This window comes from Pituophis catenifer, unplaced genomic scaffold, assembly GCF_029215685.1.
Source record: "Pituophis catenifer annectens isolate HBS135680 unplaced genomic scaffold, rPitCat1.0.hap2 SCAF_2, whole genome shotgun sequence".
NCBI classification, from domain to species: Eukaryota; Metazoa; Chordata; class Lepidosauria; order Squamata; family Colubridae; genus Pituophis; species Pituophis catenifer.
Window position 1 is genome coordinate 142045461 of NW_027256882.1, and position 26889 is coordinate 142072349.

At 39.5% G+C, this 26889-nt stretch overlaps 1 protein-coding gene across 1 annotated transcript in view; it reads left to right on the plus strand.

Annotated features, from left to right (window-relative positions):
• Positions 1-26889, plus strand: part of SDK2 (sidekick cell adhesion molecule 2) — a 443151-nt gene that overhangs the window by 242455 nt on the left and 173807 nt on the right. The window contains exon 2 of the mRNA XM_070937707.1: positions 14152-14311. Within this exon, the coding sequence (XP_070793808.1) occupies positions 14152-14311 (160 nt within the window). The remainder of the gene's footprint in view (positions 1-14151; positions 14312-26889) is intronic.

Below are 26889 nucleotides of genomic sequence, written 5' to 3' on the forward strand. Positions count from 1 at the left end.
AGATACCACTGTAATTTCTTTTTAACTGAAGTTTCTTTTGCTCCAAGAATGTTATGAGCTCTTGAATAGACATTGTAATGGAAATTATCAGCACCTGCCCCAGACCCCAGGCACACTGTCACATCATGCTTGCACAATATTCCAGACAACTGGAAATATTCTTTCAGGAATTTTCTGTGTCCCAATTGAAAGCAGCAAGTACAAGCAGGCAGGAAATCTTGCTGTAGCCTCGGGTTTAGGGAGCTCCATCTCCTTAGAGGATGGTTTGAATTTCTGTGTATCAGAGACAGTCCAAGATCTTTTAATACAGACTTCAGTTTTCTGCAACTTAAGATGAAGGTTGGTTTTGTTGATTCTTTTTATTATTTTTTGAGAGTTGTATATGGATTTTATTGTGGTGTTTTATGGTTGTGTTGCCTTTATGGATTGTTTTTCCCCCCCTCTCGAGTACTGTTGAGGCATTGGATTGGAAATATTAAAAAAAAATCAACTCTCTTGACATAGTTTGGGGAAAAGAGGATGAATTTATTTATTTTTCAGTCCAGTACAATACTTGCTTGCAGAAAAAAAAAGAATAGTAAAGCAGTTTTTCAGTTTTGTTTTACAAACAAGATATGGCATGAGCATTAGTAATACCTTTAGATCTACCAACTTGGTACTTAATCAAGTGACATCAAGCCAAATGCAGCTTTTGTTGACCTAGCAAATAAACCCTTGCTATCTTTATCAATTTATTGTAGTAACTTAATGCTTTTCAAAATATATTTCAGTGATATCTTTGATCCCTTCCAGTTACCTTATCCTTTGTCTATTCCATTTTTGGCTTCTCTGAATCTTTCCAAGTGTAATATTTTTTCTGGTCCATCTTCCATTTGCATCATATGCCCAATGTATGTTTCTGCTTGCCTGATCACCTTGTCCAGCTTTTACTTGGTCCAGAATTGAATGATTGATTCCTTTTGAAATTCATATCTTAAACAATCTAATAAAGAATGAGAAAAAGACACTTTTTATAGGGAATAGACACTTCCGGTTATAAATTTTAACATCCTCATCCAGTCCATATATTCTTGTGATTTTAGGTTTCTACATTTCATCATCATCATCATCTTAATCTAGATTTGTACTATACTCTGCCTTTCCTTCTGGAGCTTAAAGGCAGAATATATAGACACCCACTTCTTCTTGTTTTTTGTACTGCAGTCACCCATTAGAGGTAAAAATATACAGGCAGTCCGCAACTTACCACCATTCATTTAGTGACCATCCAAAGTTATAACACTGAGAAAAGTGACCTATCACAATTTTTCACACTTACAACATCCCAATGGTCACATGATCACAATTCAGGTACCTGACAACTGGCTTGTATTTATGACAGTTGCAATATCCTAGGGTCATGTGATCATCTTTTGCAAACTTTTGAGGGAGACCATTTGACAATCATATTCCTAAGTTAACAACTGCAGTGATCATTTAACAACTGTGGCAAGAATGATTGTAAAATGAGGCAAAACTCAGTTTACAACTTGTCTTACTTAGCAACATAAATTTTGGGCTCAGTTGTAGTCATAAGTCTACAACTACCTATACTACAGCACTACCACCTTTTACAATTTGCTGAATAATTTATTAATGTTCTTCCATCATTGTGTCTGTATTAGATGTATAGATTTGTGCAACACTGACTGTGAGCCTTGGTAGGTTTTCCACACCCATAAAAAGCACTTCCATGGGTGCTTTGATCTTTACATCTACCTGTACCAGAGGTGGGTTTCAGCAGGTTCTGACAAGGTCTTGAGAACCGGTAGCAGAAATTTTGAGTATTTTGGAGAACCGGTAGTAAAAATTCTGACTGGCCCCAACCACCATCTATTCTCTGCCTTCCAAGTCCCAGCTGTTTGGGAGGAAATGGGGATTTTGCAGTAACCTTCCCCTGGAGTGGGGAGGGAATGGAGATTTTACAGTATCTTTTCCCTGCCATGCCATGCCCACCAAGCCATGCCCACAGAACCAGTAGTAAACATTTTTGAAAGCCACCACTGATGTGTACATCTATTCCCTATAATCCCCTCACTAGCATGACTTTGTATTATTACTAAGATCTTAATATTTCCAAGATTTTGTTTCTTTTCCATCCCATGAAATCAGACTATGAAATGAATCCCTTAGTCCTGTTCTATACAGAGTACAATTTCAGAGACGTTGAATCCCTATTCTTGAACTTAATTCTGAAAAAGAAGCCTATTCTCAGAATTATGTGTGCGACTGGAATGAACAGGCAAGTTTTAATAAATTTGTGAATCAGTTGCAGCTTTTACAAGTGTCTGTACATATATGCAACATATGTATGGCTCCCCACCTACCAATTGTCATCACATACAGTGATTAAGGTTACAAAAGTTGCTTACCTCAAGTGTGGAGGCACCTTTATAAACTTGAGGGAATGGGATGACACATTATGTTTCGGCATTCAAAAAATGCCTTTTTAGATTATGAATGGGAAAGGAATTCATGAATTGAGTGAAAATGATGGCTACTGGTGCAAAATGATTCCTTTTTCATCTTTGGAGAAATTTTATCTCTTGCTTATATAGTCAATGGACTAATTCAACAGTATTGGCTCTCCATAAAGGCCATATCTGTTGTAGATACATTAAGAATCATGAATCATTGAACATAGCCATAAAAGCAAACAAATGGAACTTCAAACAAATCAACCTAAAGTTCTCACAAGAACATGAAAGACCAAGGTTGAATTATCCTGCTTTGGACACATTAGGGGCAGTAGTGGGTTTCAATTTAGTTTGCTACTGGTTCGCTTGTGTGTGCACGCGCATGAGTGTGCACCTGTGCAGAAGCGTCTGGGCAGGTGGGCGGAGCCTCCTGCCACTGCCACTACCGGTTTGCCTGATCTGGGTTGAACCGGTAGCAACCCACCACTGATTAGGGGAAGACTTGGTTCTCTGGAGAAGGCTCTAATGCTGGGAATACAAAAGGAAAGTGAAACAGAAAACAGCAGCAAGGTGGCTGGACTCAGTTACATAGGTGATGACTACACCATTGGAAGACCTGAAAGACCAGGTGAGGGACAGATCACAGTGTGTTGCGGGGGGGGAATTTATCTAGGTGGACTTGATGGTATATAATCCATCAATCAATGTATCTCTTCCTTTCTGTGCAAGAAACAAAAAAAGAAGTTATACTACTTTATACAGGGCGAAAACTGCAGATTAAATCTATATATATAAATACATTTATTATTTATTTATTTATTTATTTATTTATTTATTTATTTATTTATTTATTTATTTATTTATTAAGCTTATATGCCGCCCTCTCTCCAGAAAGGACTCAGGGCGGCTCACAACAATAAAAACAGATAAAATCAATATTAAGTGTTAAAAACCATTAAACTCCCCTTCAAAACCCCTCCAGTCCAATCCGGCCTGACGAAATAACCATGTCTTAAGGTCACGGCGGAAAGAGCGCAGGTCAGGGGCCACCCGGAGCTCCAGGGGGAGTTGATTCCATAAGGTAGGTGCGCCCACAGAGAAAGCCCGTTCCCTAGCAGTTGCCAGATGACACTGCCTGGCCGACGGCACTCCCACCCTGTGGGAACGCACTGGGTGATGGGGAGTTGTCACTGGCCGCAGATGGTCCGTCAGGTACCCCAGGCCTAGGCCATGTAGGGCTTTATAGGTGATAACCAGCACCTTGAATCTCACCTGGAGGGCAACCGGTAGCTAATGCAGGTCGCGCAGGAGGGGTGTAACATGAGAGTGTCGGGACACTCCCATCACTACCCACGCGGCCACATTCTGTACCAGCTGAAGCCTCCGAGTGGTCTTCATGTTTGCATATTTCCATTAAAATGTAAAAACAAAAGCTAACCAGGGTGAAAAAGGAATTTATTGGGTTGTCATTTCAGAGGCTATTTGGTGGGCAAGTTTTTGGAAGCTGATAAAAGCTGTGTTGATGAATTTTAAACTAGGAGGAGAGTGCAGTTGGACAGAAAGTGACATGGACGTTGCTGTGTGAATGACTACGGAATAAAAACAATTTGTCTTTAATTATTTTCCTTGGTGCATCTCTGTGTCTCTTAAGAAAAATCTGGAAAAATTAACACAGATAATATATCACAAATTTTTCCTGTAGGCAACTTTCCTTCCTTTTTTTTTATAGTATTCTATAAAATTATAGTACAGAGTTCTCTGTTTTTTGTCAATTCCAGTTTGTAGCCTTTTATAGACTAATCGCTTCTTTGTCTGAGAAGCAGAATTACATTTTTTGCAACTGCCCACTTACATTAAATGTATTCCTATCAGTGAAGCTCTATCGGCAATAGAAGTAACTGGAATGCCAGCCAAAGCATTGGCTACCTTTAGTTGGAGAAGACCAAGACATTTCACCTGCACAAGTCACTTAATTACGGTTGCTTCTTTTTTCGTATGATAGTGGCTTGCAACAGTCCCAATTGTCCTTTGCTGTGTGCACATTATAATGTTCCCATAACAGAAGTTCACAGCTACTTAGATAGTCCCTGGCAAGCAAACTGTCAGATTTATACAAACCTAAGTTCATATCCTTCTAGGCATGTAGGACTCCAGGGCTTAAATTAGAAGCCTTGTGGGTTTGAATTGAATCAGTCTAGTAAGTTACTTGGGTCTCTAGCCTCTATGTCGAGTATGCAAAATCCACTCCTGTGATTGATTGGCAGTGGTATGAAATTTGTGGATTGATCACGTCTGATACCTCTGCCCTTGCCTATTCAATCTGCCCGTTACACTATAGATTTGATTGTTTTGTTCCAAGCCAGTATAAAGACATATGAACCACTCTGGCACCCCCCAAAATCAATCGAGCCTTTCAAGTGTTCCTGTCAAGTCTTTGGAAGAAAAAAAAAGGGAAGGGAGTTATTTTTAACATTCAATAAAAATACTTAAACAGCCAGTTGGTAGAACAACAGCACCCCCTTTCTTGTAGTTAATCCTCAAATTTCCCTAAACAAACAAACAAAATTGATAATGACATATGTTGGAGAGAGAAGAGATAATATCTAATATAGTGCTATTTCCGGCATTGGGAAGGCACCGAAATCATCAGTTTATGTATTGTGTATAAAGTATTGTGGGAGCTTTTTGCAAGGAAAATCTGTATGCTTAATAAACAAAATCTGTTGTTTTGCATATCATTTCCAAGTTTTTTTAAAAAAAAAGTATACAAGATTTATTCTAAGTGAAATTAAACCATCTGATATTTAATCTTTCCACATGTCCAATGCTTTCTTTGGGAAGGTATGAGGTTGGCTGAAAGCATGAAGTAATGCGGCAGGAATTTCCTGACAGTGAGAATAATTAATCAGTGAAATGGCTTACCTTCAGAAGCTGCAGGTGCTCCATCACTGGAAGTTTTTTAAGAAGACATTGCATAGCCATTTGTCTGAAATTCTAGGTGTAGGGTCTTCTGCTTGAGCAGGGGGTTGGAATAGAAGATCTCCAAGGTCTCTTCCAACTCTATTATTCTGCCATTCTGAATATGTATCCCATTTGTCCTCGGTCCAGCTTTCCAAGGGCCGTCCTTGCAGTTCTCCTTGGGATCATTCAGTAGCCCTAGAACTGTGATGGCGAACCTATGGCACGCGTGCCACAGGTGGCACACGGAGCCGTATCGGTGGGCATGCGAGCTCAGCTCCACTGTGCATGTGTGCGCCAGCCAGCTGATTTTCGGAACTTTTGGGCCCACCGGAAGTCAGGAAAAAGGCTGTTCCCGGCCTCCGAAGAGCCTCCGGGGGAGTGGGGAAGGCCATTTTTGCCCTCCCCAGCCTCCTAGAAAGACTCTGGAGCCTGGGGAGAGTGAAAAATGGGCCTATCTTGCCATCGCATGCCAAAAGTGGGGGGAGCGTGGGGGAGGGGGTGTCACACACGCATGCACAGGGCGCATAGAATTATGGGTGTGGGCATGCGCACGAGCGACACCCCCACCCCCGCACTCCCCCCACTTTTGGCACATGATAGCAAAAAGGTTAGCCATCACTGCCCTAGAATAATAGGAATAGCACTAAAACTTATATACTGCTTCATAGTGCTTTGCAATCCTCTCTGAGCAGTTTACAGAGTCCAACAACCTGGCTCCTCGTTTACTGACCTCAGAAGAATGGAAGACTGCATCAACCTTGAGCCAGTCAGAATCGAACTGCTGGCAGTTGGCAGAATTAGCCTGCAATACTGCATTCTAACCCCTGTGTCACCATGGCAAGGGCTTGGGTATCAGACGTGATCAATCCACAATAGAGGATGGGAGATTTTAAATTGGAAAAAGTGCTATCGCAAGTGTGGACTTGTGTTCAAGACACATGTGGCCTATCCCTGGCCTTAGGTTGTCAGTGCTCAAATATTTTATTTTTTAAAAAAACAAAAACAAAATTTAGACAATCTGTTGTTGCCTTTTGTTCAATAGACAAATCTGTCTGTAAAAAATTGATGGGTCATTTCTTAACTTTATAAGTGAATTGTCCAAATGGGTATTCACGTTTATGGAATCAAAAATTCAGAAATTTCTGGGTCCGTTCCAGATCCTTTCAGACAGTAGGATGAGAATCACTCAAACATCCTTTGTAGATTATCCTTGAGAATACCATATTGCTTAAGAGTCCAGCCACTTATCAGTAAATGAAGAGGATTCTGATTTTATTTTCTTTTCGGAACACTGTGAGATTCCTTTGCACGAAACTGTCATACCTGTGGAATAAAGTATACACTTCAAACATTTTACCACCTTGAAGTTGGCACTCTTTCGTTTGTTGTCATTTCCAAAAAGCCTGTGAGGACAATGGAAGCAATAAAATAGAAAGGCATACCTCACTGCAAATTGCCCTCTATGGGGTCTTGAAACAGCTTAAACCCTTTTAACATTGTGTTTTCTGCATTGGTATGCCCATGTTCATGTGCTGTTTGTGGGTTGCGCACTCCCTCTTTCTGAATTAGTCCCACATGCGGGGGGAAAAAGGAATTTAATCCCCCGGGACCCAAATTGTTATTGTTTTATGACAAATAGAATACCAGGAATTAAAGCAGAGAAAGATTTGAGGATTTATTTATTTGCCTGGTTTTTTTATTCAAATGAATACAAATAACGCAGTTCAAAGTATATTTGAAAGCTGTTGGAAAATATGAATGTACCTTTGAAGTAAAAAAAAAAAGAATACCATTTGTTACACAGAAAATGAAGCTGTGCACTTCAGCTTCCAATTTTACATAGCAAATAAAATGGGCTTTCTTCTTTCCTTCTTCTTCAGCCCCCTACCCACCACCCTTTACACTCTATCTTAAAAGCCTAGTACAGTCTTTAAAATGCTAAGAAGCCAGCTGGGAATAAAAGACGCAAAGCAGCTTAGAGAAATCCTAGATGGACTCTAAGCTCTTGTTGATATGGTTACTAAATGGCTCAGGTAGGCGCAAATATGGCAAAGGGATCAGAACTGTGTCATTGTTGATAACATGGCACAGAATGCTAGGTGTGGAGGAGAGCAGGTGTGCCAGCTTGGAAAATATGAATTTAGTTCCCTGATGTGTGTAATAATAATCCTGTACAATCCTTATGCCTCTATATTTATGCCTCAGTTCCCTTTACCCATAAAATATATACGGTGATAGCACTTCTCTCTTAGAAGGGGAATAAATCTTCACACGAGAGTCACGCAATTACTAGGCCTGCATTTGGCCATGGTTTTTTTTATTATTATTATTTGCTTGCTTGCTTGCTTGTTTCAGAAGGTGTCAGGACTTAACTTTGCTGACGGTAAATAAGAGCCATGAATCTAGCGAAAGGAAAAGATCCTAGAGGCAGCAACATAGGCAGTGTAGTAAATGCTCTGGGCAAATCTAGGATCTTTCCCTGTTGCTATCCATCTATCCCAGACAAATTCATGGATCTTCACGATTAGGCAAACCGTTCCCCCCCCCCAAAAAAAAGCATTGGAAATAAGTTGAAATAATATTTCTTCTTTATTTTCTCTCACTCTCAAGTTTTTATTCTGCCACAAGACTCAGGAGGCAACTAATAAAAATGTGTTCATTGGTAACCTTTTGGAATAAAAAAATAAATTTGGGGGAAATCGACATGACCCATCTCTGGGCATTAGGCTTCACTTGAGGATCATCACGCTTCAGAATTAAATTTTTATATTGAAATTAGGTTATGAAACCAAAGCAAGCAACAACAGACCACACAGAAATTCATGTTCTTGGCAGTGTGTTTTAATAATCAGGTTTTATTTCTTTACTCTGTACATATCTATAGGTGTGATTGAATTTAAACACCTTCCGAGAATGAATAGGAAGAGTTAGCTAGTTACGTTAATTACTAAATGCAGTACCATATTTGATATTAATTTGAGTAGCTGAGTCAACTAAAAAATAATAGAAGATGCCCGTCCCACTATTGCATTGTCCAAACCACAGATCATGGAGTTATTGGCTCACCTTATTTTCTGATCCTAAAGAATGTGCTAAAAATAGATGACCATATTCTAAAGTAGTTATTGTTCCATCTCAGCAGCTGCAGTGGCCAGAAAGAAACTTTTTCTTTTTGCTCATGGATAGGAAAAGCATATTAATATAGCATTTAATAAGATACTATAGTTTTGCGCAATGGCGAACGGATTACATTTTAATTATTTTTATTTTTAAAATATGTAAATCATAATTATGCCCGATTCATAATTTATTACTCTGACTAGTGCGTATCAATACAAATGAGAAACAATCAAAACCAAATTAAAATATACTTTAAATCCAATATTACAAAGCACAGTCACGCACGTAGCCAAGGCTAGGCATAACAAGCGCTTCTTCTCGCTATGCAAAGGCATTCAATTACTATCCTGGTCCAATGGGAGAAAAGTCAACTTTTTACCTCAGAGCACAGGAGAGAAGCCAGTTTTATAGGCACTGACTAATAGTGGCAAAGGAAAAGCAATGAGAGCAGAGAAGATTTGGTAAACATTTTTATATTTCCATGCTCCTAAAGAAGTATCAAGTATTCCTCTCTTGGGAGATGCAAGTCATTATAAACCTACGGATTCTGCAATGGAATTGATGGCCTAATTCTGGGATTGTCTTTTGTTCACTGATTTTAATTGCATTTTTGTTCCTCCTTCGTTGACAAGATTATTTAGCCTTATTATTCAGCTAAGTGGCAGTACAAAGCTGACTTCGTCTGATCTCAAAAAGTTATGTGTAGTCAGTCCTTGTTGCTCTTGCATGAAGGACCATCAGCAAACACGAGGATTGCCGGTTAGATTTAGAAATGAAAAGCTAGCCTGGGAAAAATTAAGTTGGAAGCCATGTTTGAACTGTTGCCAGGCAAAGATATGTCCACATGGTCCAGGGGTGAAATTCAAAATTTTTCCCTACCAGTTCTGTGGGCATGGTTTGGTAGGCGAGGCAGGGGAAGGATACTGCAAAATCCCCATTCCCTCCCCACTCCTGGGGGAAGGATATTGCAAAATCTCCATTCCCACCCCACTCTGGGGCCAGCCAGAGGTGGTATTTGCCAGTTCTCCGAACTACTCAAAATTTCCGCTACCGGTTCTCTAGAACCTGTCAGAACCTGCTGAATTTCACCCCTGACATAGTTCCTAGGAAATGCATTCAGTGGGAAGGGGGCTTCACCTTTACTTTTTGAATCACAGCACAAAAGGTACAGAAGTACTCTTGGCCTGTGTTAAATTCCACACAGATGAGGAAGGTCAAGGAAGCAAGAATTATAAGACATCTTTAATAATAGTATGTGGGTAAATATAGGTAGTCTTCAATTTATAACCACAAGTGGAACCAGAATATCCAAGACTACCTATATTTACCCTGAAGAAACTACAGAGTAACACATGTCTACACAAGCTATCTAGGCCACTTCAGATTGTAGATAACCAAAGCAAACATCCATTGAGCCTTTATCCAACTCTTCTTCTTTTTTTTCCCCGTACTTGTTTCTTCCTAATTACTGACTTCCTTGAAAACTGGTGAGGTTAAGGTAATGAGAAATGTCTGGTGCTAAAATTCTATTTGGCTTAATGATTGCTAATGTGAACTTAGATGTTAAAGGCCTAATCTATGTGCACAGGGGGCAGGTAACAGCTATTCCTATAAAAGTACAGTACATCAGCTTAGTTCTGTGATTACTGTGTAGAAAATCTGCTTCATTTAATGAAAAGAGAAGTGCAACATGATACGCTGTGCCTTTGCTAAGATTTGATACAGAATGATTCCATATTTTCAAACCAAAGCTGAAGATAAATGTTTTGCCATGAAAATTAAATACCACTCTTCTATTCTGGCAACCCTGGCAAGATAAACAGCAGTAAATTAAACTAGACTATTTTCATTATGTAATTAACAAGGGGGAAAACATTCTTGTGTGCTTTTCCAGCAAGGTTGGTCACTTAGTAATTTGACTTTAATCGACTTTTTTATTTAGAACACCACTCAAGCTTTGGAAATATAAATAGTGCTATGTTTCCATTTATATCTATCTAAGTAAAAAATCTCTGCATTTTACTTAAGCTTGTATAGATTTGAGAAACTGGCTTTATTTGTTGAAAACTGTGGGTCAGCTCTTCCATCTTTGTCTCTAACTTTTAAGAGTAATCTGATAGCAGCTTTAGCCAAGACTAATTAAATCAATTTGCAAACCCCTTTTAGAAACTCATGGTAAATCTAAACCGCTGATACTATCTGCACAATCTTGTCTAATTCTCTGTGATTCTATGGACCAGTTCTCTGCGCATTTTCCAGTCTTGTATGGTTCCTTTCAGTTGTTTTATGCTTTGGCTGGTGTTGGCTTTGATGGGGTCTAGCAATTGTAGTTTTTGGTGGCCTCGTTTCCTTTTACCATTGATCGTTCCAAGCATAACCTTTTCCAGTGAGTTTGATGTGTAACATGGCCAAAATAAGTAAGGTAGAATTTTGTGATTTTTGCCTTTTTGTGATATGTCTGGTTTTATATGCTTCACTTCTTGTTTGCTTATCACCTTTGTTGTCCGAGGAATGCACAGGAGCCTTCTCCAACACTGCAGCTCTAACAAAACAATTTTTCTCCTGTCTATTCTTTCGTGGTCCACCTTTTGCAATTGTAGGTAGCTATGTGAAAAATGATAGTAGGACTAATCTGCATTTGGTTGCCAGACAGAAGTCCTCGCTTTTTCATACTTGATTCATGTTCAATATTGCTGTTCAACCCAGTGCAATTTGACACTTAATTTATGGACTGCATTCACTACTATGCTTAATCTGTGATCCTAGGAATCATCTACAGATGTACAATTTACCTATTTACCAATCTACCTACCTATCTACCTATGTATGCCACCTACCTAGACAATCTTTGGCAATATATAAAGATTTACTCTACCCTCTTTCCCTGCCTTTTGCAGAGTTGAGGTACTTGAAGAGGAACTCTGGAACTCTCTCGAGAATCCAGAAGCTAACTTTCTACTTGTTTACATCTTCTATCACTCCAATAAAGTTACTCCCTATCTTTGGATTTTGGTCTTTTTCATTTAAACTAAAGTGGATAGCTTTGCTTTTTGTTTCACAAGCACTACAATCCTTAACTGTGTGTTTAGTTCTTACTGCTGTTTATTTACTCAATTTCTAGGGGTACCCACTCACCAATCTCCCTCAGAGGCTTTCAGAAGATTAAAACAAGTAGAAACAAATAATGGAAAAACTGAATGACTTGCCTCACAGCAAAACTACATGTTACCTTGCCTATTATCTCAACTTGGTTTGAGTCCAATTCTGAATGGACCTAGAAGACAAATCCATAATCTTCATCTAAATATATTTTCCCATTATTAGTGACAATACATGGAGATATCTAGAGAGTGAAACTGTCAGGCCATTAATACAAAATAGAGATGATTTGTTTTGTTTTTCAAAAAAATTTTTTTTTCAGAAGTTTGTAAAGTAAAGCTCATCCCATTATAATCTACTTTGTTCCTTCTGGTTCTCCTATGATTTTTGCCTGGAATCATCTGTGAGAAAGTACATGACATCCCTCTCTCTGGGAGAATTTCTCTGCGTGTATTTTTAAATGTTAATAGCAGACACAGCCCCCTTCCCCAGTTCAGACTGGAACTGCCACCCAGGAGGACAGTATAACCCTTTCTCCCATACTGTTTTTACAATTAAAATAACCCTATCCCAAAAGCTGTTATTTCTCCCTCAAGGCAAAACATTCAGGTGTCCTACTGATTCCTATATATTTTACCCCGTAGAGCAAAGAACAGCTTCAGGGGTGGGATAATTTTCATCAAGAAAATAGAGGGAAAGCAATAACTTCCATTTCTCACAGCTGATACCAATCTTTGGGCATGTTTATGTATGTATGTGTGCTACTACCTACAAGGCTACATGCAGACACACGCACACAATTACCTGTTAACCAATTTTAAAGCTAGCAAAAATCTCATACAAATGGTGAACAACATATATGGTGACATTTTGTTCAAATCTAGCCATGTTAGGTGATTCGTTTATTGAAAGTCCTATAATACCTCCTTTTAATCCTGAAAAACTTTTGGTATGTATATGATGGTGGAGTTTAGTTATAGCAATTGATTTGCATTTTATTGTTTTACAATACATTCATTTATTTTTATGACTATCATATGCAGGTAGTCCTTGCTTAATTATTTTAATTGGGTCTAGCAACTCCGTTGCTAAGTGACACAACCATTAAGCAAAAAAAAAAATCACATTACTGTGCTGGACTTATGACATCACTTCTGCTGTGGTCATTAAATGAGTCACCTGTGGTGATTAAACATGTCATCGTATGACCAGGGCTTGCAATTTTATTGCCAGCTTCTCCATTGACTCTGCGGGTCAGAAACCAGCTTTAAAGCACCCAAATGGCAATGATGCGACTGTGAGATATTGTCACAGTCATAAATATCCAGCAGCTTTGAAGTGCCCAAATTTCAGTCAGATCACCACTACAATAGTCACACAAGGGTGATCTGGTTATTTTTTTTTCATCCCATTGTAACTTCAAACGTCACTAAGCAAGGACTATTTGTATGTCACAACGCTGGATGGCTCACAACAATAATACCCCCCCCCCAAAAAAAACCCCACCCATTACAACCAGAACCTGCCTCAACCAACACTCTCCATCACATCAAATAATACTAATACTTCCATGTTGGAAGCACCAAAGGGCTTCCATGGTGAAAAGATTTGCCAGTGACATCACCATTGCCCAGGGAATGCCCAGTTGGGGGGCTCCCTTTGCGGCCCTGCAAAGTTTCCCACTGAAATGGTACCCATTTTATCTACTTACAATCACCCACTTTCAAATTGGTGGAGCTGAAGCATGTAACAGGAGCTCACCCCTTCCTGCGGCAGCAACAGGTCTCAAAAGCGAGGCTGCTGATCATCAGTCCAGCATTCTAACCTCGTGAGCTATTGCACTCCTACAACAAGTATAACCCCAAGATTCCAACTTCACCCTATCCCCATGCTTGGGGGAAGAGCCAACTTTTTATCACCTTCCTGATGGCAAAAAGGGTGGGGGTCTCCTGGATTCCAGGGGAAAGGGTGTTCCAGTGGACAAGAGATTCTGTTGAAAAGGTGTTCTTCCTACACCCGACTTAATGATATTTGAGGGAAAGGACCTGGTGTGCACTCTTCAACCTATCCAACCTGCTGTGACAAACAAATACCCACAGGGAGAAGCAGTCCCACAAATAACCAGGCCCTGTGCCATGTACTGCTTTAAAGGTGATGCTTTACATATATTACTCTGAATATGGCTCTGAAATCAATTAGCGGTGTCCTTGGGACAACAGCATATCTACAATTAATGTATAACTCTTTGAAAGTGATGTATGTTTTTAAACAGGCTGATCGAGAGATACATAATCTCGATTTCTAGATTTCTCACTGTAGTAAAACATGTGTCAGAATTAAGGATATTTACGCATAACAAAGGACAGACATTTTCAGAACTAGCATATATCTTTTCATTCATAGACCGACATGTTAGATGGACAGGTTGCTTGTCTGATCTAATATTGAGGGTCCAATGTCTTATGCATGATGGAAGAACGCACAGGTTTTGACACACTTTCCTTTGTGATTTCAGATGACGTTTCCCCATATTTCAAGACAGAGCCAGTGCGCACTCAAGTCCATCTAGAGGGAAATCGTTTGGTGCTCACCTGTATGGCAGAAGGGAGTTGGCCCCTGGAATTCAAATGGCTGCATGACAACAGAGAGTTAACCAAGTTCTCACTGGAATACAGGTATGTCAGAGATTGTCATGATTTTCTGCGTGAACATCCCTGTAGCTGCTTGTCATTTACTCCCTTGGGACCTGTATTATCTGCAACTTCAAATTTGCTCACAGGGTCATCCTGGGTTTTTAATCAATTTATCTTCTTACATAGCATCTAACAAGATTGGTGGAAAAGTGATTCCATGCTGTTTCTTCCATACAAAGATCATGTTCAGAATAATGCAAAATAGATAAGGGTTTTTGTCATCGCCTAGAATGCTAACAATGACAAAAGCAGACAATTAAATGAGTGGGTTGGACTTGTATGAATTGTGAAAGCCAAAATGAGTAGAATTTCTTCAGGCAAGCTATATTGAGCCCTTATTCAGCAAGATTAATTTTGCCTATCTCACAAGCTAAAAAGAATTTCCTGTTCTGTGTACAAACTGTTAATCAAGAATCACCCAGTCTACATAGTTCTCCTTATATCCCTTGAAGCAATCAAGGAAAGTAATGTTGACACCAAGTTTATTAAGCCACTTTATTTACTTATGAAAGCTGGCTCCTTATCTCTAGATACTGCTTTCTTAATACTGATTTGAAAACAAGAGTCCTGGAGGGGGGAAAAACACCCATGAAGAAGATGGATATAAAGCACTTGGATTTTCCACATGCAGCTTAATCTTTTAAATAGATACAGTTTCAGTTTCTCAGACGCACATGGGCTTTAATGTCCAGTCTGTTTTGTTACTGGTGGGGCAGACATAATTAATATTTCATAATCAGATAACTTACTTTCAAAAGAGAATTTGCATTCCTTCTCTTATTCCTGTGTGCTACCATGTCACGAAGGACCTTTTGCACAAAGAACAAAAGGTTCCTTTAACGAAATTGGTTTGCAGGGGGTATTCTGCATTAATAGTTTAAGGCTGAAACAAATTGCACACAAGATCAGCACACCAGAAATCCTGACTGGTTATGCGCTATCAAATTTCTGTCTATTCTTATCATATAGATTTTCTTCATATAAATTTCTCCATAAAAAGGTTTTCTGACCCAATCACTCATCCTTCAAATCTTCCTAGGATGCATTTATTTCTGTTGGTCATTCTCTTTCTTTTCACTTTTTGCAAGAGAGGTCTTCGCATCATATGTCAAAATATGATGATTTTAGTCTGGCTATTTGTACGTTGAGTGAGGACTCTGAATAGATTTGTTCTCTGTTTCATTTGTTCATTTTCTTAGCTATCCATGATAATCTCAGAAGTCTTCTCCAACAACAAAGTTCAAAAGGGGACTTCCGGTTTGCTGCTTGTCGCTGCCAGACGTTCCTTTGGGATCGTCAGCTTCCATCGCCTGTCAGAGCCGCCTTCACAACGGAATGGCGGCTCGAAAAAACTCCGTTTCCATGAGGAAACAGAGATAGAGCCGGCAGGGGTGGGTAGAACTCTCTGCGGAGTCCCAAAAGATTTTTCTTTACTTTTGGGATGGAGCGGATGAGATGCCCCGTATCCCCAGCCGCTGCTCCGGGCTTTGGGAGACCTCTGCTGATGCAGAGCCAGGCGTCAAAAGCAAGCCTGCAAATTTAACAGACTACTTAAAGAAAATGTGAGTTGGACCTGTAAGACTGAACCGCAAGTATCTTACTGATTTTTTAAAAGAAATTACTTAAGAGAGAGGAGGAAAAGAAAGAGGAAAAAAAGCCTTTTAAAATGGCGTCGGCTGGAGGAGAGGCAGAAAGGGAAAGTCCTTCCGTTTTTTATTACTACAATGTAGCGGAATAAATACCACTGGCTACATTTGTAGACAAAACTTCGCTCCTGTGTTTTTTTCTCTTTTTCTCTCCCTTGGAGACCTGATATTGTTGTTGATTGGAAAGAAGTCTTTCTTGCTTTTTTTTTAACAAAGTCTGCCTGGGCGGAAACATGGCACTGAGACTCATAAAGTCAGATAAACAAGAAGGGGGGGGGATTCCCCCACCAACAACTTAAAGGAACAAGTCTTAACTCTTCAGTCTGAGAAACCTGATTTTAATATAATAGAATTTTTTATAGAAGAGATTGAAAGAAGGGAGGAGATTGTGAATCAGCAATTTGAAAAATTTAAGCAGGAAATTAAAGAATTGGTGAAATCTAAGTTTGATTCTTTGGAGAAAAAATTCTCAAAAATGGCTAATGGTTTTACAGAATTTATGATGCAGTTGGACACAAATACTAATGTACTAGAGTCTAAAATGGAAGGAATTCAAGATAAATTGGACAATAGAATCCAAAAAATTGAAAATGACTTGATAAACATTCAGGATAATAGCTTAGAAGAAAAATCTAAAATGAATGCTGATCAAAAGTATGGTAATGCAGAAAATCTGCAACAGAAGATTGAAAAAGAGATTTTAATGGTACAATATAATTTCACAGAATATGCGATAAGATTAAGAGGTTTGCAGGAAAATAATAGAGATGATTTAAGGAAAATATCTTCTGAATTTCTAGCTGGGATTCTAAAGGTTCAACCTGATGAAGTGTTTTGTAGGATTGACAGAGTTTATCGAATCAACTCCTGGATTGCCAAGCAAAGGCAATTGCCTAGAGATGTGGTGATTTATTTTACAGACAAAGAAATTAGGAATAACATCGTGCAAAATTCCTTCAATTCTAAGTTGCAATTGCTTGGAAGAAAGATTTGGATTTACAAGGAACTCCCACCTAAGATATTGATGGAAAGGAAGAAATTTGGTTTTCTGGTGAATGAGTTAAAAAAGAGAAATATCTCATTCAGGTGGGACGCCCCAGTTGGTATTATATTTAGATATCAAGGAGAAAGATATCAGCTAAACACTGTTGAAAGAGCGGAAGAATTTTATCAAAATAGGTTGAAAATGAACTTAACATCTTCAGGTATAATACAGGATAAGCAGAAGGAGCCGGAAATAAAGGTAAAATATCGAAATATAGAGACTGTACCAGATGAATTGCCTTTGGATTCATTGGATACCCCAGCTGGACTATCTACAAATCTGAGAGAAGTGGCATCTAACCTTAAGGTGATGACTTATCAAGGCAAGGATAAGCATGGAAACCAACTAGGTGAAATACAAGGGATAAAAAAGAAATATGAGATACAAAAACAAAACCAACAAGACCAATCTACAAAGCAGAATAAAATCCGACCAGATGATACACAATTTGTAGAAAAGAAACCAGGATGGAAACCAAACCCACAAAAAGTAAAGAAAAAAAGAAATAGGTGGCATAAAAATAGAAATTTCTAAATCAGGCAACAGTGAAGCCAGTGACTTTAAAATATGAATGATTATGTGTAAACACAGAAGAGGCGACGTATTGGTTAATATCATCCTGAAGATTGTGGCAGATCTCTGCATGGCCGTAATTTGGGGACGTGAAATGAGCCTTAAACTGATGGATTTGAATTATCCATTTTGGAATTTTTTTTTTTTGTGTTGATAAATATATTATATTATCTTGAATTGCAAGGCAAGAGAATTATGCTGGGGCATGCAGAAGATCGGGTTGTTACCCACTACGATGACGGGAATTAATAATCCTGATGAAACCCACAATTATTACTATATGGAATATAATTATAATGTCACTCGGGTGGTTGTTTTTACTTTTATATATATAAGAAGATATTTACTACTGATGGGGGCAGATATGATTGAAGATCTTGAATAAACTGTTGCACCAGCAAGTTATGTTACCCGATTATGGATGTTGGTTCTACCAATCCAGTGGAAAGACCTTAAAGAAGATACTATATGGATTATAAATTTAAAGTCATTGTCTTTTCTTTTTTTTTATTTAGATATAATGGAAAATATAGACATATATTTTTAAGTAGTGTGGGCAGTGAATCAAAGATATTAAGAAATGTTGTGTATGGTAATTTTGCTTGATAGTGGGTGAATAAGCTAGTTAGTAGATTGATTAGTTTAAGAAAAGGGATTTTTAAGTGATATATTTAGGGGAGTGGAGGAAATGGATAGAGTGGAATAAATGTTAAACTAGATTTGATGGGGAAGGCTGCTTTGAAATGTTATAGTAATATACATAGAAGATTAAATGTTAAAGTAGGACTTATTGTATAGTTTTAAAGTGGAGAAGTTATTTTATAATGTCATAGTATAATGTCTTTTTTTTTCCTTTTTTTTCCTTTCTTTTCTCTTTTCTGAAATGTATGGATAAAGGGGGATGTTATAATATTAATAATATTTTTAGTAAGTAAAGGTCAATATCTAGAGGAGGGAGTAAGTAATCTGTTATGAATTAGGTTTTTTTTGTTATGAAGAAGTCACAGGGGGGGATGGGTGGGGTGGGGAGGGGGGGTTAGGGAGGGGGAGGGAGAGGGGGGGAAAAAAAGGGGGAAAAATCTGTATTTGAAAACTTTTTCAATTAAAAAAAAAGTTCAAAAGGATCAATTCATTTTTCTGTGTTCTTCCAACATCCAATGCAGTGGTGGGTTGCTATCGGCTCGCCCAGATCAGGCGAACCGGTAGTGGCGGCGGCGGGAGGCTCCGCTCACCTGCCTGGCTGTCTCTGTGCATGCGCAGAAGCTTCTGCACATGCGCAGAAGTGTCACACACACGTGTGCGAACAGGCACATGCCCACGAGCGAACTGAACTGATGGAATTTGAATCCCACTACTGATCCAATCTGTCCTTCCATAGAGTATCATAGAAAAAAACATTGTATGATTCAGATCTCTGTAGAGACAAGTACATCTTTGCACATCAGAATCTTCCCCAAGGCCAAATTTTCGTCTATTCTTGACTGTATCTTTTGTCACTAGTTTGGCTTCTTTATATTTGGACTTAGTCTCCTTCTTTCACTGTACTCCTGGACTTTCACTACAAAAGAACTTGCAAATTTTCATTTTCAGACATCAGAGCCCTATCATCATTATAGTGGAAGTTTCTTCCTCCAGTTCTAAACCATGATCATTTTCTTCCAATCCAAGTTCCTTAATATATAAGATGTATTAAAAGTTAAAAGTTAGAGCAATCACAATATGTTTTATTAATTAATATTTATTTTCAGGGAAAATGTTACTGTACTCATGGACATTCAAAATTCATGCATTCATGAGTAAGATAAGTGTTTAAAAGCAAATAGGAACCAGTTTCAACATTTAATGTAATTTATGTAACAAATTGCCTCTCAGTCATGACTTTTAGTACACCCTATATCAGTGATGGCTAACCTTTTTGCCATCGCGTGCCAGGAGGGGGGTTGGGGGAGGTTCGCGCACACACGTGCCCACACCCATAATTCTATGCACCCTGCCCTGCGCATGCGTGCGCAACCCCCCCTCCTCCCCCCGCTCCTGCCATGTGATGGCCCAGTAGGCCCGTTTTCCTTTCTCACCTGGCTCCAGATCCTCTCTATGCATCTGGGGAGGGTGAAAACAGTCTTCCCCACCCCCTCAGAGGTCCTTCGGAGGCCTGAAAGGGCCCATTTCCCAACTTCTGGTTGGACAGGAAACCTCTCTAGGAGTCTCTGGAGGCTGGGGACAGCAAAAAATGTCACTTCCTGACCATCCAGGAGTTGGGAAATGGGCTGTTTCAGGCCTCCAGAGGTCCTCCAACGGGGTGGGGAAGGCTATATTCACCCTCCCCAGATGCATAGAGAGGATCTGGAGCCAGGTGAGAAAGAAAAATGGGCCTTCCCCACCCACCTCCAGGCCCTCTGGAGGCAGGAAACAGCCTATTTCCCTACTTCTGGTGGGCCCAGAAGGCCCGAAAATTAGCTGGCCAGCTGTTCTGCCCCAGCTACAGACCCCAAAGAACGCAGCACACACAAATTCCATACAAACCTTAGTTTACTAATTAAGAACTACTAATGAGTTTTCTAAGTAGTTGTTCGAACACAAGTACAGTTTAAATCAGTCTTTTCTGAACAAGGGCTGTTAATTTAACTTCATTAACAGTCGACAAAAATCCAAAGAATAATAACTCAATTCTGAAGCACAGTATTTCAGATAACCGTAATCTTACTGTGGTTGGCAGAATGCCCAGAAGCAATTTGCAGGAAAACTGACAAGAAAGGTGCAAGAGCCGATCAGACTTGTTTCTGGAATCAAGACACAAAGGAATATGAACAAAGTTGTTTCCTGCAAATTGCCTCAGTCATCGTCCTTTCTTAAATAGGCTAGGGGAGTGGCCAATTAGCCCCAAGCCTTACTCTCGAGGAGACCTCCTCCTGAGGAGCCACTCCTGCCTTTTGGCAGCTCTACACGCTCGTGCATCAAGAAGAGGCTCCTTTTCTTCTTCCTCTTCACGTATGGGAGCTTCTGGAGATTCTGAAGGCCCTGGCTGAATTCCCGCCTCTGGCACCACATCTTCTCCACTCTCCTCATTGTCTGACTCAAGTGCCAGCTGCACAGGCTGCTGGTGCATCACTACACCAGCCTCCTTGCTGTCGGAATCAGCTACTAGCTGCACAGGCCGCTGATGGGCCACAACACCGGCATGCACATGCGCGCCAGAGTTGAGCTGGCGCGCCCACTGATATGGCTATGCGTGCCACCTGTGGCATGCGTGCCTTAGGTTCGCCATCATGGCCCTATATATTCTAATTATATGTTGAATACATAAGGTTAGAGTATATACTACTCCTTTGCCAACCTAGAGCCAGTCTGTTTCACCATATTCAGCCTATCACATCCAGGGCTGTGTACAAATTACCCATGAGGATAATGAAATGTTCTGGGGTTCCCATTTTCATAAGCACATACAACAGCTTGACAGGGTTGCACAATTAAACCCTTTCTATAATCAACAAAGCACACAGTGATTTTTTGGGGGTGGGGGGGAACTATTCCTTGGCTTTCTCTATTATACCAACATGTATCAGTAATGATGTATTTTGTTCCTCAGTTTTTTTAAATCTGTTTTGCTGTAGATAATCTTAAAACTTATTCTGCTAGTATGTGAGCTTACGGATATTGTACAATAGTCAGCACGTTCTGTCACGTCTCCCATCTTTGGTATTGTTACAAAGACTGACAGTTTCCAATTTGTAGGCCACTGTGTTGGTTTTGGTCTGCAGCTTTAGCTTGATTTGGAGTTTGCACATGAACAGTTTGTGATCTGTTCTACAACTCAGCCCCTGGCAATGTCTTTGCTGCTGCAAATGAGCTTTTCCACCTTCTTCTACCAATATTATTTGTCTGACTTCTGTTTTATTCTATCTGGTGCTGTTTGTGCATATTGATGTAATTTAGTTGTCGGAAGACTATCTTATAAATAAGGAAATAATTGGATTGGTAGAAAGTGATGTCATTTTTTTTTTTACCTTCTTTCGGTTTCCTGGGCTATACAGTAAAACAACATATTATGCTTGTATGTTCTATCGACTTCAGATTGAACTTGACCATCAACTTCCTCTTCTGCATCAGTGGTTAGGGCATAAACTTGGATAATGGATATATTAAAGGCTTGTGTGAAAAGTTTAATTGATATTATCCGGTCATTGACTTGATTGTGCCCAAGGACTATTCTTGCTGTCTTCTTCCTAACTAGGAATACAATGCTATTCCTTCTTTGTTTTTCATGTCCTGTGTGGTATGATCTCCTGTTCAAAAGGTTTCAATTCCATTCCATTTCAATTTGCTGATGTCAAAAATGTCAATGTGTAATCAGTTCATTTCATTTTTCCTGTGTTTACTTCTTCCATGCTCGTGTCTCTTATGTTCCATGTGCCCACAGTAATTCTGTCATTGCAGCTTTGGATTTTATTTTCCTGCAGGGCAACATCAGCTACTAGACCTACCGAAAGCTTTTATCTAGCCATGTTAGAAACACTGTTAGCATTCTGAAAGGTCTTCAGCAATTCCTCAATAGCATGTTGAGCACGTCCAGCCTTAGGCTCCCCTCATCTAGCGTTATATCATCAATCAGTTTATATTGATTATTGGTGTGATTTTTCCGAGTAAATGCAAAAGTAGTTTATTGTTGTCTTCTCCTGGACAGTATGAAATGATATCTTTGCATCTGCCTCCAATATCTTTCTGTATCACTTCTGTCTAATATGCTGTCCGCTTGCTTTAGCTGGGTAGCTGGGATGGCCTTGTTTGAGTTGTACGCCCTTGGCATAACTCCTAGCATTCCTCATTCATCCCTCCCAGAAACATCTGCTCCCCCCCCCCCACCATGATAAGGCAGCATAGCATTGGATGAAAAAAAAAATAAACTCCTTATTAATGTTACTTTACACATGCACAAACAAAAGCTCACTAACGTAAAATGCTTAGGGGTTTCTGGTCTGTAATTTATTTTTCTTCTTTAATATTTTCAAATAGTGGGCTAAAATGGATTTCATCTCTAGTCGGAGAGATTGTGAGATTTATGCCTAACACTCATATCACATTTTGGTATCAGGTTATGCATTAGTAAAGCGGACATCACAAGTTCCCAGACACGTAAAGAAGAGCTGTCGAACTAGGATTCACTTCTTATTAATTTGTGAAGCACTTGCCCTTCTCTATTAATTTATTACTGTTTTCTCTTGGTACACTGAAGATGGAAAATGCCTCTGGTTGCAACTGACGTTTTTGTAGAGTTATTCCCTCTTCAAATAGCTTGTTAATTATCCCTCATTCTGATTGCTATTATTTATCTATCATGGATTGGAAACTTGGCTTTGTGGCCCACAGCTATCTCTCTCTCTTCCTCTCCCTCTCCCTCTTCCTCTCCCTTTCTCTCTCTTTTTCTCTCTCCCTCTCTCCCTCCCTATCTCTCTCTCTCTCTCCCTCTCTCTCTCTCTCTCTCTCTCTCTCTCTCTTTCTCTCTCTCCCTATCTCTCGCCATTCAACTTTAAGAGCCCATCAAAAAAGTTTTCTTCCTTTTCTTTCTCACTCAGTAATTTGAGAAGAAAACAACTGTCACAAAGTCAGAGCCACTCAAGGCCTAGCTTTAAATCAAACCAAGTGCTTCCCAATGTCTTGTCTAGATGCAAGCATGTTTTGTGTCATCCTCTCCATCTTAATCAATAATTCAGCACAAGGCAAGACATGTTCCAATTTAAGGCATCCTGTTTGAAGGCCTCTTGCTGCTGCTGCAATGCTGGGACCTTGGGAAGGGTCCCCTCCCTGACAGCTGCCAAGTAAAGCTTCATTGAAAAGCCTAGACAGTAGCTTAAGGCTCCTCTAGAATAGAGGAGAATAGAATACTTCTTTTGACCAAGTGTGGTTAGGCACACGAGGAATTTGTCTCCATTGTAGAAGCTCTCAGTGTACATGCAAAGCAACAAAATCATCATCATCATCATCATCATCATCATCATCATCATCATCATCCCAATAAGAGGGGAGAGTAAAAAAGATAAAAAGAAGGATAAATGATAATACATCCATACTGCATGGGTATATAGTACAGTACATAAACATTAGACGGTACTGTTAGAATTACCATAGGTGTTCAGCAGATTGATGGTGCAAGGGAAAAAACTGTCTCTGGGTCTAGTTGTTTTTATACGCAATGCCTGTAGCGCCATCCCAAGGGGATGAATTGAAACAGTTTATGACTAGTATGTGTTGGGTCTGCAGATATTTTCTCAGCCCTCCATCTTCTGATCTGTGCAATATACAGGTCTTCGATGGAAAGACAGGCTTTCTGCAGTTTTAATTATCCGTTGCAGTCTGTACCTGTCCTGTTTGATTACTGTACCAAACCAGACAGTTATAGAAGTACAAATGACAGAGTCAATAATTCCTCTGTAAAACTATATCAACAGCTCCTGGGGCAGTCTGAACTTCCTGTTGCTTCATGAAGAACATTCTTTGTTGTGCTTTTTTGATGTTCAAATACTAACCATTTGTCCATTTCAAGTCTTTTATTTTGAAATAATATTTCAAGTTTTATTTTTAAAGCAGGGTCATGTAACTATCCTGCAGATCCAAGGGTCTGTTCTGTGTGATTCCTTCAAAACCAACTTAATTATGCACAGGAAATCTCATTTTTGCCAAGGAATTAGGCCAAAGGTCTCAAACTCAAATCAACACAGGCAACACCCGAGAACTAGTTTATTAACTTGAGGGCCATAGCCCTGAAATATTTTTGTACATGGATATAACAGTCTCTAGGAGCCGTGGTGGCGCCGTGGTTAGAGAGCAATATTGCAGGCTAATTCAGTTCACTGCTAGGAGTTCAATCCTGATGGGCTCAAGTTGACTCAGCCTTCCATCCTTCCGAGGTTGATAAAAGGAGGGCCCAGATTGTTGGGAGCAAGACTCTGTAAACTGCTTAGAGTGATCTGTAAAGCACTATGGAGTGGAATATAAATCTAAGTGCTATTGCTATTGCTAATGAATCAGAAATAAAGGAAACAAAGAGTATTGCTATATGCCATTAAACTTAATTTTATGCAATTAAAAACATGGCCAAAGCAAAACTGCTATTTACCATTTCACTTCGGCCTTTAGGGCTGCAGTGTTAGCTGCACAATGGTAGTTGGGGTTGCTGTTAACCTGAGAGCCAGGAATGTATAGTCAGAAGCTCTTATCAGGGGAGCAACTAGGAAACTGAAAGACGCCTCCATCTGGAGTTTTAGCACTTCCACATTCCAAAGGGGTTCTCCAGAAGACACCAAGAATCCTGGTGGAACTCCAGACAGAGATGTCTTCCCAGTTTCTACCACAACTGGTCTCTATACAGGGATCACGGATCTCACCATTGCCCACCCACTGTGAGGTACCTTGGAACAGTGAGGTCTTTTCTTCTCCTTTCCTACACCCCCTTGGCACCACCACCTCCATGAGTTTTTCCTTACTATAGCTTTGGCTGAGAAATATTAGCTCCATGCCCAGGCTAGATAGGTTGAGGGTTGGCTCTATTCCTAATCCCCTAGCTGGGCCCAGGACCTGATTCTACCCACCCATTCTCTTGCCTGCTGCACTATGTCCCTGACTGTTTTTGTAAAACTCAAAGGAACAAGTTTAGGAGTAGAGACCACAGAAATGATTTGATGGCCCACCTGCAGTTCTACAGACTGCAAATTTGAAACCCCTGATCTTACAGCTCAGATGCTTTTAGCCCTACATAAAATTAATTATTTTTGTATTATTCTTCTCATTTATAAGTATTGTTATGCATTTCTCTGAGGATCTCTCTGTGTATCAATTTGTGCACCCTTTTAAAACACAGATGTGCTATAAAATTACAGAAAATTAAACTCTTAATTCCAGTCTGCAATCTAAAGATTGTTTGTTTGTGAAAGGCATATAAATGGTACTGGTACGGGTGCCAGTTATCTGTGTGCTCCTTATCAGGGGATATTGATAAATCCTACAAAAAGTTGGCCTTCCCATCAAAAAATGAGCACATCTCCAAACTCTTCTGGGACTGGGCTATTTTTCACTTTTTCAATTGCTTGAATTAAAGAATAAATGGTCCACAGTGTACAGAGTAATGCAGTATGCTGCAATATGCTCTATATGGGGCTGTCCACTTGGAAGCTGCAGTTGATCCAGAGGGCAATAGCACAGGCAGATTGGTGGTTGGTTGGTTGGTTGGTTGGTTGGGTTGGTTGGTTGGTTGGTTGGTTGGTTGGTTGGTTGGTTGGTTGGTTGGATGGATGGATGGATGGATGGATGGATGGATGGATGGATGGATGGATGAATGAATGATTGAATGAATGAATGAATGAATGAATGAGTTATGATCATGCCACATCACAGTGTGCTTGTGTAAAGCTGTGAATCTCTATGGAGATTCTCAATCATCCAGGTCATGCTTGTCCCAAAGATGCTTTTTCAAGAGGCAACTGAACTTTCTGGTTTTTCTTGTAAGACATTTTGCTTCTCATCCAAGAAGCTTCTTCAACTTTATGCTCCGCACTGATTATTAGTTGGCTTCAAGGTAGTAGAATTCACAGTGCTAATTATCAATCATAAAGCCCTTCATGGTATGGGACATGGTTTATTTGAGATACCTCCTGTCTCCTGTAATTTCTGCCTTTCCTGTACATAGAGAAAGAGTTGGCATGCTTTAGATCCCACTGATTAAACGGTGTCATCTGATAGGACCAGGAGGTAGGTCTCCCTTACACAGAACCTTCTCTCCAGAATATTGTAGCATCCCCTCAGAGATCCAAATGGTCCCTACTCTGATCTTGTTTAAACAGATATTAAAAATTGGATTTTTACTCTACCTGTTGGGCAAGAATGTGCAGTAGACCAGTTACGGGATAATTTTTTTGTGTTATTGGAGCCCTGTAGATGTCATTTGACATAGTATCTGGACTCCCCCTTTTTTTTTTATCTTGAGTTTTATGCTGGTCCTCCTTCTAAAATTTTGAAGATCATCTTTATAAAGACGAGGAGAAATCACTGGCTTCAACTGCCTAATCCTTTCTCTTGTAAATGCTTTCCTATAATTTAGTTTTTACTCAAAGCTGCAATAAAAAGCTACCATTTGCATTCAGTGTTTCAATCAGAGGCACTTATCACCAGACATTTATTATGCTTATTGGGGACTTTATTTTAACTGTTTTTAATATTGAATGCTGCTACAATCATTTTAGAGAAATTCACACAAATTCGATTATTTTTTTTTAAAAAAAAAATTAAATTTTATTTCCTGGGGATGT